This window comes from Mesoplodon mirus (assembly GCF_964341445.2).
Source record: "Mesoplodon mirus genome assembly, chromosome: 11".
NCBI classification, from domain to species: domain Eukaryota; kingdom Metazoa; phylum Chordata; class Mammalia; order Artiodactyla; family Ziphiidae; genus Mesoplodon; species Mesoplodon mirus.
The window spans coordinates 18134000-18146468 of NC_138987.1; the positions used below are offsets into that span (position 1 = coordinate 18134000).

General features: G+C 34.6%; 1 protein-coding gene across 4 annotated transcripts in view; it reads right to left on the minus strand.

Annotated features, from left to right (window-relative positions):
• Nucleotides 1-12469, minus strand: part of EEA1 (early endosome antigen 1) — a 525485-nt gene that overhangs the window by 63576 nt on the left and 449440 nt on the right. For all 4 annotated transcript variants that reach the window (XM_082635349.1, XM_082635350.1, XM_082635351.1 and 1 more), the window contains 3 exons: nucleotides 8547-8668; nucleotides 7276-7431; nucleotides 559-675 (listed from right to left, as the gene is read on the minus strand). In XM_082635349.1, coding sequence (XP_082491475.1) covers nucleotides 559-675; nucleotides 7276-7431; nucleotides 8547-8668 — 395 coding nt within the window. The remainder of the gene's footprint in view (nucleotides 1-558; nucleotides 676-7275; nucleotides 7432-8546; nucleotides 8669-12469) is intronic.

Consider the following 12469-nt stretch of genomic DNA (forward strand, 5'->3'; position numbering starts at 1 on the left):
TACGATCCAGCAATTCCAATTCTGGGTATCTACCCAAAAAAAATTGAAAGCAGGATCACAAATAGATATTTGTATACCCAGGTTGAGAGCAGCACTATTGACAATAGAACTAGCCAAAAGAAGGAAGCAACAGATGATAGATAATACAATATATACATACAATGTAATATAACCTTAAAAAGGCAGGAACATGAATGAACCTTGAGGACATTATCCTATGTGAAATAAGCCAAACACAACAAGACAAATACTGTATGACTCCACTCACATGAGTTACTTAGAATAGTAAATTCATAGATATAGAAAGTAGAAGGGGTTTGGGGCAGGGGAGACAGTGAATGGGGAGTTGTTTAATGAGTCTTGAGTTTTAGTTTTGCAAGATGAAAAGACTTCTGAAATTGGTTGCATAACAATGTGAATGTAAATAACACTTAAATAAAAAAACCCACACAGAACAAGTCATACTGTACTGTGCCAATATATAAATAACATACACAAGATTAAAGTTTAAGATCTATAAAATCAATTCACCATTATATGTAGTTTCTAAATTCTTACCTGATTTTTTTGTGTTAATTCATTAACTGAACTTTTAAGTTTTTGTAGTTCCTGCACATACACAGCAACTTCCTGAGGGCCTTTGGCAAGTTCACTCCTCAGCTGGTTTATTGTGGCCTAAAAGGAAAAAAAAAAAATTAGAGCAAACTAAAATGAAAAAGGAAGTGGAAGCATCCAAAGGTTTTCAGATTACATAGATCTTTGTCATTGTTGTTGAACTGAAATAACTCAGAAATTTCAACCTGATTCTTTATCTTACCAGCCCTACATCTTTTCTGGCTGAAAATTAATTTTTAAAATTTATCCAAAATATACTTCATTTATTTAATAATACATGAAATGAAAAGTTGACATGTGTCTGAAGTAAGCACCAAACTGCAAACTTGACTTTACTGGCTTTAAATTCTATACTTTAATCCTCCTGAATTTAAAAAGGATACGCGGGCTTCCCTGGTGGCGCAGTGGTTGAGAGTCTGCCTGCCGATGCAGGGGACACGGGTTAGTGCCTCGGTCCAGGAAGATGCCACATGCCGTGGAGCGGCTGGGCCCGTGAGCCATGGCCGCTGAGCCTGCGCGTCTGGAGCCTGTGCTCCGCAACGGGAGAGGCCACAACAGTGAGAGGCCCGCGTACCGCAAAAAAAATAAAAAATAAAAAATAAATAAAAAGGATATGCAAGTTATGCCTATATTTTCTCCCAGTTTCTGTGCACAGCCTTTTTTTTTTACTTCAAAATCATGTTAAATGCAACAACCAACATAGAATTACCTTTGAAAGTGGTGAATCATCTTTTGGACTGTAATGGAAAGTATTTGTCCAAAGAAGTTATCAAACAGAAGCTATATATAGTTTTATTAACCTGGATCACTCTATGATCATGAAGAATAGCTGGGTATGAATTTGCTTTAATGCATTTAATATTGTTTAAATGAAAATTAATGTCTATTATGAAAACAATGGTTTAATCATTTAATAAATAAGGTAAGAGAAAGATAAGCAAAGAGCCTGGAAATACAAGCTTCCTATACATGAAAGCTTCAACCACTAGAGAGAAACTAAGTACTGCCTTTTAAGTATGGTTTCCTACAAGTGATATTAACAGAACGTTTTCATTTCCAATACTGCTTACTGGCTTTACTTTTTACATTCTTAACGTTACGATTATTTTCATTGCCTATATTCTTCATCAGTAAATAAACTATAATATGAATACAATGAATTTCTTAATTTTTTTAAATGAACACATTGGCAGTTACCTATATCATATATTACAAGTGAGTATTTCCATCTTCAAGGAAAAAATCTTAGAAGGCTACTAATTTATTGTGACAATAATGCCAAGTGATCTTTTGCTACTTCTTTTGGAAAGCCTTCCAGAATGTGTGGCCCTTTTGTGTTTGTTTGTTTGTTTTTTTGCAGTACGCAGGCCTCTCACTTTTGTGGCCTCTCCCGTTGCAGAGCACAGGCTCCGGATGCGCAGGCCCCACGGCCATGGCTCACGGGCCCAGCCGCTCCGCAGCATGTGGGATCCTCTCGGACCAGGGCACGAACCCATGCCCCCTGCATCGGCAGGCAGACTCTCAACCACTGCGCCACCAGGTAAGCCCTGTGGCCCTTTTTTTTGTTAAAGGATTCTCATTATAATAAAACCAAATCCACTGTGGATGAAGGTATAAGGATAATGGATGCAGGTATAAAGTTTTAGAAACTAGTAAACAAGGTAACTGAACTGAATGATCAAGCACTTGGGCTTATTTTAATAACCATAAATTAATGAAACTAGTTTTTTGAGTGCTTTCCAAACTGGTTTAAAGTCAATAAAAAGAGGTTTCAAAAATGTTTTGGGGAATGACAGCATGTCTGAGATACGTTTATGACCTGATTTTTTAAGGAAAACATGTATATAAAATATACTTCAAAGAAGAAAATGTTTAAATATTCATGTATTTTTAACTGTGTTCAAGTAAAAAGTGTATCCTAAACACTTCCTGTCTTGAACTGGCCATGTAACATTGAAATGGATATAGGTATTGGAAGTTTGTTTCAATTTGCTATGTCTAACAACTTTGAATCTCAGAATCACTTTCTATTAGCAATATTATGGATGTTAATAAAAATATTAGGAACAATCCAGCTACTTTAAATTAGTATGTTTTAATCTTGTAGTACAAATGCCTACTTATCACACAGGAAAATAAATTATCGTATTTAAATCCCTACTTTTAACTCTCTTTCAAAGGAATTACTAGAATATCTCACACATAATAAACAGAAATAAGTAACAGTGTACTAAAATGCAAATTTTGAGTATATTTCATTAAAGTACCATGATTCCACATTAAAGTTTATAAGATACAGTTAGCCACGTGTAACATCTATCTAGTATCTATCTTGCTGATAAATGCCAACATATAAAAGGAACTAAACAAAGAAAATGTAAAGCAAATGTATCCAAAATTATTTTGTTATATCTTATACCTTTTAGATACAGTAACATAAATAATTTTATAATGTATTCTTCGTACACTAAATATGTATATGTTTTTAAACTAGAATTTTTTAAAATATAAAAGCAAGCATTTAAAATTTTTCACTTTACTCAAGGGGGGAAAAAAGAAAGATGTGGGAAAAGTATACACCTAAAGGTACATTTTAGTTATGGGGAAGGGGAGGAACAGGAGTGAATTATAGGACACTTTTACCCTCTCTACTGCACATTATGAGTCGTTTTAATTTTGACAGTGATCATATGTTTCTATTTAAAAAAATAAAGACTGAAGAAAGACAAAATTTCAAAGGAAATAAATACATTCACTATAGCAATATCACTATGGGTGAAATTCAAAAAGAAGGTTCTTAAAGTCACATAGACAGTCCTCACTAGTTAATAGTACAAGCTCATCTGTGCCTAGAGATCTTTAGCACTTGCACTTCCTGGGAATGCTGCTCCCAATTCTTTCACCCTGCTTCTTGCTTACTTCATTCTTCTCCCATGTATCCTCTTTGAGGATACCTTCCCTGATCATTCTATCTAAAATTGTCCCACGTTATTGCCAGCCCCACTACTGTCCATATCCTGCTTTGTTTTTCTATATAGCACTTAGCATTAACTGACTTCCTATCATGATTTGGTTTACTTATATATTATTTGGTCTCCACAAAGGAATAGAAGCTTTATGAGAGCAGGCACTGTATCTTATTCACTGTTGTATTCCCCACATATAAAATAGCTGCTGACACTCAGGCATTCAAAAAATACTCGCTAAAGGAATGAGTGATTCTATCTCCAAGAAGTTACAAGATATTTGTACAAAAGGAAACAGTATATAAGACCCTATAAAATAGTCTGCATTTCCTTGAAGCCACGTTATTGAATTTAACATCAAATTTTTACTAAAAAATTTTAAATTACAAAATAATTAAGGAAAAATATTTTGCACAAACCTCCTGCTAGTGCTTTAAGATTGTAATTATTGTCCTAATATTCTACTAGTTTTAGTAAATAATCATTTTAAAGATGGTTAAAAATTTGCTTGATTAATGAAACAAAAATGAGTATATGTTTGAAGTTCTGAGATTGCCTTAAAACACAAAGTTGCCATATGGTGCTAGAAGGTGCTATATTAAAAGTAGTACTAATATTAAAAGCCTTCCAAAAACACATTACCTCAAGTTTAAGTATCTCCATTAGAAAGCAGAAAAAAATAAAATAAAATGATGGATGAAAGGTGGAAGACAAGACTGACAAAAGTACACATTGAACATACAATAAAAAGTCCAAACACACCTCTAAATCTGATCTCTTATACTAGCTTACTTTTAAATGATACTTAAATGCCCTCTTTAGTAACTATGCATGAGTGTAATCATACTTATTCCATCTCTTTATAACCTTTTTAGCTTTAAACATTGGGATTCAAATAAGTATATTTGGGGCTTCCCTGGTGGCACAGTGGTTGAGAGTCTGCCTGCCGATGCAGGGGACACGGGTTCATGCCCTGGCCCGGGAAGATCCCACATGCCGTGGAGTGGCTGGGCCCATAAGCCATGGCTGCTGAGCCTGCGCGTCCAGAGCCTGTGCTCCGCAACGGGAGAGGCCACAATAGTGAGAGGCCCACGTACCACAAAAAAAAAAAAAAAAATTAAAAAAAAAAAGTATATTTGGAATACAAATAAAATTCTTAAAAAATCATTTCCATTAAAGACAACACCAAATATAAGTTGATTACAGCTTTGATATTTTTAATAATGTAGATTTTTAGGAATAATCCTTTTATTAACCTTAATTTCTGATCTAAAGAAAAGCTAATTATTTAAAAAGTACTTTTAAATGCTTTAGAATGAGTTATTTTTCTATATGCCTTCTAAAATATCTAGATTTTTTAAATGTCAATGAATTCGTAAGTTATATTTTTTTGTTTTGTTTTGTTTTGTTGCGGTACGCGGGTCTCTCACTGTTGCGGCCTCTCCCATTGCGGAGCACAGGCTCCGGACGCACAGGTTCAGCAGTCATGGCTCACGGGCCCAGCCGCTCCGCGGCATGTGGGATCTTACTGGACCGGGGCACAAACCTGTGTCCCCTGCATTGGCAGGCGGACTCTCAACCACTGCGCCACCAGGGAAGCCCCATAAGTTATATTTTTAATGAAAGGAATGGAACATATTTAACAATGTATAATACCAGGTGTTATATCTTGAGCCTCAACTAGAAATACCAAACAAATCATCACATTTTTAGTTTCTTTAATTCCTTTTACTGTTTTGTTTCTGATTCCAATGTTTTAGGTTCAGTAAAGCAGTAATATATAAAATAGGTTTTTTTCTATTAAGTTCAAGTTATATAATTCACTAACACACTTAACTGAGAATAAATAGAAATGAATTTTAATAAATTAATAAAATACATGCCATTTTTCAAGGAGTAAGCAGAAGCTAAAAACAGTTATAAACAAATAAATGAGATGGAATATTTAGACAGTAATTTTTTTCATATGGAAATGGTATTAGACACAACTCAGAAGTATTTTAAGCTATACTCAATACAAATATACAATATGTCAAGACATAAAAAGTAATAAAAATAAGTATTAGATCAAGATTAATAGCACAAATTTACTTCTAAGGCAATCACCAGACCACCTAAAATGGGAAATAACATGATATAGAAAGAACACGAGTTTCAGACAGAACTTGAGTTCTAATCCAAGCTTCTTTATGTTAGGTGCATGACCTTGAAAAAGTTATTTAACCTCATTGAGCCCAGATTCCTTAAATATAAAACAAACTTAATACTTAACTTACAGGGTTAAAAGAAATTTCTACTCAAGCATTATTTGGATGGGATTTTACCTCATGAGACTTCTTTGATTCAGCCTCTCCTTGATTACACATTAGGAGCTTTTTATTGGCTTTGATAAACTCATGAACTCCCTGGAATTATTTGAAAATTTGTGGTACTATGTGTCATTGGGCTACAAAGATCACTTTTGGGAAATCTGCACCTGAAGTTCATAAACTTTAAAGTCTGAAATGTTAAGCATCATAAAGCCTCACATGCCTATGCATGTTGTACCCATAAACTTTCACCATTCCTCCACTGATAAGATATAGGAGGAACTAAAATAAAGGTTGACATGGGTTATCTATAATATTTATACTCCATAGCTCATTAATAAGTTACTAATTATGAATAGAGTGGCTTTTAGATCACCAGCTGAAAAACTCTAAGAGATACAAGTTGAAATGTCACTGTAACTTAACTTTTTAAACTGAAAACATGAAAAACAGAGGTCCACATCATATATGGGAGCTTAAGAACTACACATAGTACTAGTTATAAGAAAATACCTCCTATGATACAGTAGGAAGGACAAAGGCATTTTTAAGCAAATATATTTACTATACATCCTAGAGTTTGTCATATGCTGACATAATTATATAAGGGATTTACAGGCCAAAGTCATGCAAGAAATAGTAAAAGAAACTGACAATGTTTATCCTGGAAGAGAAAAAAACTCAGAGTAAATATGAACAGCCTTCAAATATTTCATGTGGAAAAGAACAATTTTTATGTTTAATTTCTGAGAACTGGAACCAGTGCATATAAATTATAGGGAAACAAATGTCAACTCAATGGAATGGCTGACTTAGGAAGAAATATGCACCCCCTACACCACCTAGCAAGAGTTATAGATCACTTATCAGAGATGCTATAAAGGGAATTCCTGGATGGAGTGCTAGACTAGATGATTTTTATGACTTCTTTCAACCACAAAATTAAATACCTGATAAATGAAAAAGAAGTCAAATAGAAAATAAGTCTTAAATACTTTTTCTAAACAACATTGGTTATACAAATGAAGACAATGAAATCATACTTCCTTTACCCCTACCAAATTGAAATAAACTTAATTACTACTTACTGACTAGTCTGGAGCAAATTTAACTTTAAATATAATTTCTATACAATATACATCATTTATTAAACAGAATAATACTCTTGTATGCAAACATTCTTCTCTAAGTCTCTAGCTTCATAGAGCAAAGATTAAAAATATTGACTATCAGACCATATTGACTATATACAAATATTACTCAGACCAGATCAAAGAAAGGCAAATACTGCTTGATAGGTCACTTGGAAAAATCCTGGCTTCACTCAAGAGTGCACACTAAACAAGTTAACATCAATCTCATTTAAGTGCACTAAACTTCATTACCTGTGAGTGAGCATGTTCTGCTTGTAACTTTCTGCATTCATCTTTGAGTTTTTCAGATTCTCTCTCACATTCCAAAGTCATGTTGTCCATTAGCGTTTGAACTTGGACCAGTTCTTTCTTAAGCACAGCAACATCTTCTATTCCAGGTCTCTGAAGCTGTGAAGCAACACATTTTAATTAAAAATCACAGTGAAACTAAAATAACACACTTTTTTTTTTTTTTTTGTGGTACACGGGCCTCTCACTGCTGTGGCCTCTCCCGCTGCGGAGCACAGGCTCCGGACGCGCAGGCTCAGCGGCCATGGCTCACAGGCCCAGCTGCTCCGCGGCATATGGGATGCCCGAACCCGTGTCCCCTGCATCGGCAGGCAGACTCTCAACCACTGCGCCACCAGGGAAGCCCAACACACATTTTTAAAATAGTTTTACTACTAAGAAATCAAAATAAAACAATTTTAATATCAATTACTAGATTCCAAACATCGAACACTGATGTCTTCCCCCAACCATCCTCTCCTTTTCCCGCTCTATCTTATACTTAATAGTATTACCACTCAAGGTACAAAATCACAAATTCACAATTATCCTTAGCGATTTAATTGCTTTCCTTTCCTTCACAAAGTACACCCACTGGTGATAACAATCACTTGATAAATGCTGAATTCCTTCATTTTTTTATCCTAGGAAACTGGTCAATAACATGAAGAAGGAACAGGTATAAACATAATTTGGGTTTGTTGCAGATTGAATACAGTTGATTCATTTATTCACATATTTCTTGAGTGCTAAATAACGGACAGAAAGGAGGCAAGGACAGACCCAAAGTTGTTAAGCCTGGGGAGAGTGATGCAAATACATGGTACCACTGACAGAAATACAGTTACAGAGGAAACAGGATGACTTGATGTTATACTTGTTGAATTTGAAATGAAAGCTAGAAATGCAATCAGAAGTATCCTAAAAGTATGAATTTATAAAACTAAAGTTCAAGGGATGGTAAGATCAGAGATGCAAATATGGACACTACTAAAAAAGACACTTGATATTAAGAGAGAAACAACAAAAATGTTAATGTCATAAATTATGTCATAAAATTCCACTTTTACTTTAAAAATCATATAAAGTATATACATTTACGTGGTAAAACTAAAGGGAATTTTTTCTTTCCTCCATTCTACTCAAGCTGTACTTCCAAAAATGTTTCATCACTGTATATATTTAATTTTTCAATTTCAAATAAGGTACATTCTAGTAAATGGCTTCTAAATTACCAGTTCAGTCTTTAGATCTTGAATTATAGTTGCTCCTTTGTTTAATTCTTCTGTTAGATGGGCCACTTTTTGTTCAGCAGCTTCTCGAAGACTCCTTTCTTCATCATATTTTGACTTTATATCTAATTAAGGATAGTTACACAAATGACATGACATTAACTCTAGGGAAGAACAGTTTTATAAATTCTTGTATATTCCAGTATGTATCTATATATCACTCTAATTCAAATTCACATTCCTTTGATAACCATAAATACATACAAAAAAATTATACTTCTGATTACATTAACTGGTAAACTATTTTTTTTAATTTTTGAATTTTATTTTATTTTTTTATACAGCAGGTTCTTATTAGTCATCAATTTTATACAAATCAGTGTATACATATCAATCCCAATCGCCCAATTCATCCCACCACCACCCCCAACCCCCGCCGCTTTCCCCGCTTGGTGTCCATACGTTTGTTCTCTACATCTTTGTCTCAATTTCTGCCCTGCAAACTGGTTCATCTGTACCATTTTTCTGGGTTCCACATATATGCATTAATATACGATATTTGTTTTTCCCTTTCTGACTTTCTTCACTCTGTATGTCAGTCTCTAGATCCATCCGCGTCTCAACAAATGATCCAATTTCGTTCCTTTCTATGGCTGAGTAATATTCCATTGTATATATGTACCAAACTTCTTTATCCATTCATCTGTCGATCAGCATTTAGGTTGCTATCATGACCTGGCTATTGTAAATAGTGCTGCAATGAACACTGGGGTGCATGTGTCTTTTTGAATTGTGGTTTTCTCTGGGTATATGCCTAGTAGTGGGATTCCTGGATCATATGGTAATTCTATTTTTAGTTTTTTAAGGAACCTCCATACTGTTCTCCATAGTGGCTATATCAGTTTAAGTTCCCACCAACAGTACAAGAGGGGTCCCTTTCCTCCACACCCTCTCCAGCATTGGTTGTTTGTAGATTTTCTGATGAAGCCCATTCTAACTGGTGTGAGGTGATACCTCGTTGTAGTTTTGATTTGCATTTCTCTAATAATTAGTGATGTTAAGCAGTTTTTCATGTGCTTCTTGGCCATCTGTATGTCTTCTTTGGAGAAATGTCTATTTAGGTCTTCTGCCCATTTTTGGATTGGGTTGTTTGTTTAATATTGAGCTGCATGAGTTGTTTATATGTTTGAAGATTAATCCTTTGTCTGTTGATATGTTGGCAAATATTTTCTCCCATTCTGAGGGTTGTCTTTTTGTCTTGTTTATGGTTTCCTTTGCTGTGCAAAAGCTTTGAAGTTTCATTAGGTCCCATTTGTTTATTTTTGTTTTTATTTCCATTACTACAGGAGGTGGATCAAAAAAGATCTTGCTGTGATTTATGTCAAAGAGTGTTCTTCCTATGTTTTCCTCTAAGAGTTTTATAGTGTCCGCTCTTACATTTAGGTCTCGAATCCATTTTGAGTTTATTTTTGTGTATGGTGTTAGGGAGTGTTCTAATTTCATTCTTTTCCATGTAGCTGTCCAGTTTTCCCAGCACCACCTGTTGAAGAGACTGTCTTTTCTCCATTGTGTATCCTTGCCTCCTTTATCATAGATTAGTTGACCATAGGTGCGTGGGTTTACCTCTGGACTTTCTATCTTGTTCCATTGATCTACATTTCTGTTTTTGTGCCAGTACCATATCGCCTTGATTATGGAACCTTTGCAGTATAGTCTGAAGTCAGGGAGTCTGATTCCTCCAGCTCCGTATTTTTCCCTCAAGACTGCTTTGGCTATTCGGGGTCTTTTGTGTCTCCAAACAAATGTTAAGAGTTTTTGCTCTACTTCAATGACATTGGTAATTCAACATGGATTACATTGAATCTGTAGATTGCTTTGGGTAGTATAGTCATTTTCACAATATTGATTCTTCTAATCCAAGTACATGGTATATCTCTCCATCTTTTGGTATCATTTTTAATTTCTTTCATCAGTGTCTTATAGTTTTCTACATACATGTCTTTTGTCTCCCTAGGTAGGTATATTCCTACGTATTTTATTTTTTTGTTGCAATAGTAAATGGGAGTGTTTCCTTAATTTCTCTTTCAGGTCATCATTAGCGTATAGGAATGCAAGAGATTTCTGTGCATTAATTTTGTACCTGCAACTTTACCAAATTCATTGATTAGTTCTAGTAGTTTTCTGCTGGCATCTTTAGGATTCTCTATGTATAGTATCATGTCATCTGCAAACATTGACAGTTTTACTTCTTCTTTTCCAATTTGTATTCCTTTTATTTCTTTTACTTCTCTGACTGCCGTTGCTAGGACTTCCAAAACTACGTTGAATAACAGTGGTGAGAGTGGACATCTTTGTCTTGTTCCTGATCTCAGAGGAAATGCTTTCAGCTTTTCACCATTGAGAATGATGTTTGCTGTGGGTTTGTCATATATCGTTTTTATTATGTTGAGGTAGGTTCCCTCTATGCCCACTTTCTGGAGAGTTTTTATCATAAATGGGTGTTGAATTTTGTCAAAAGCTTTTTTTGCATCTATTGAGATGATCATATGGTTTTTATTCTTCAATTTGTTAACATGGTGTATCACATTGATTGATTTGCATATATTGAAGAATCCTTGCATCCCTGGGATAAATCCCACTTGATCATGGTGTATGATCCTTTTAATGTGTTGCTGGATTCTGTTTGCTAGTATTTTGTTGAGGATTTTTGCATCTGTATGCATCAGTGATATTGGTCTGTAATTTTCTTTTTTTGTAGTATCTTTGTCTGGTTTTGGTATCACAGTGATAGTGGCCTCATAGAATGAGTTTGGGAGTGTTCCTTCCTCTGCAATTTTTTGGAAGAGTTTTAGAAGGATGGGTGTTAGCTCTTCTCTAAATGTTTGATAGAATTCACCTGTGAAGCCATCTGGTCCTGGACTTTTGTTTGTTGGAAGATTTTTAATCACAGTTTCAATTTCATTACTTGTCATTGGTCTGTACATATTTTCTATTTCTTCCTGGTAGAGTCTTTGAAGGTTATACCATTCTAAGAATTTGTGCATTTCTTCCAGGTTGTCCATTTTTTTAGCATAGAGTTGCTGGTAGTAGTCTCATAGGATGCTTTGTAGTTCTGCAGTGTCTGTTGTAACTTCTCCTTTTTCATTTCTAATTTTATTGATTTGAGTCCTCTCCCTCTTTTACTTGATGAGTTTGGCTAGAGGTTTATCAATTTTGTTTTTCTTCTCAAAGAACCAGCTTTTAGTTTTATTGATCTTTGCTATTGTTTTCTTTGTTTCTATTTCATTTATTTCTGCTCTGATCTTTATGATTTCTTTCCTTCTGCTAACTTTGGGTTTTGTTTGTTCTTCTTTCTCTAGTTCCTTTAGGTGTTAAGGTTAGACTGTTTATTTGAGATTTTTCTTGTTTCTTGAGGTAGGCTTGTATAGCTATAAACTTCCCTCTTAGAATTGCTTTTGCTACATCCCATAGGTTTTGGATCATCGTGTTTTCATTGTCATTTGTCTCTAGGTATTTTTTGATTTCCTCTTTGATTTCTTCAGTGATCTCTTGGTTATTTAGTAACGCAGTGTTTAACCTCCATGTGTTTGTGTTTTTTACGTTTTTTTCCCCTGTAATTCATTTCTACTCTCATAGCACTGTGCTCAGAAAAGATGCTTGATATGATTTCAATTTTCTTCAATTTACTGAGGCTTGATTTGTGACCCAAGATGTGATCTATCCTGGAGAATGTTCCGAGCACACTTGAGAAGAAAGTGTAATCTGCTGTTTCTGGATGGAATGTCCTATAAATAACAATTAAATCTATGTGGTGGTCTATTGTGTCATTTAAAGCTTCTGTTTCCTTATTTTTTTCATTTTGGATGATCTGTCCATTGGTGTAAGTGAGGTGCTAAAGTCCCCCACTATAACTGTGTTACTGTCGA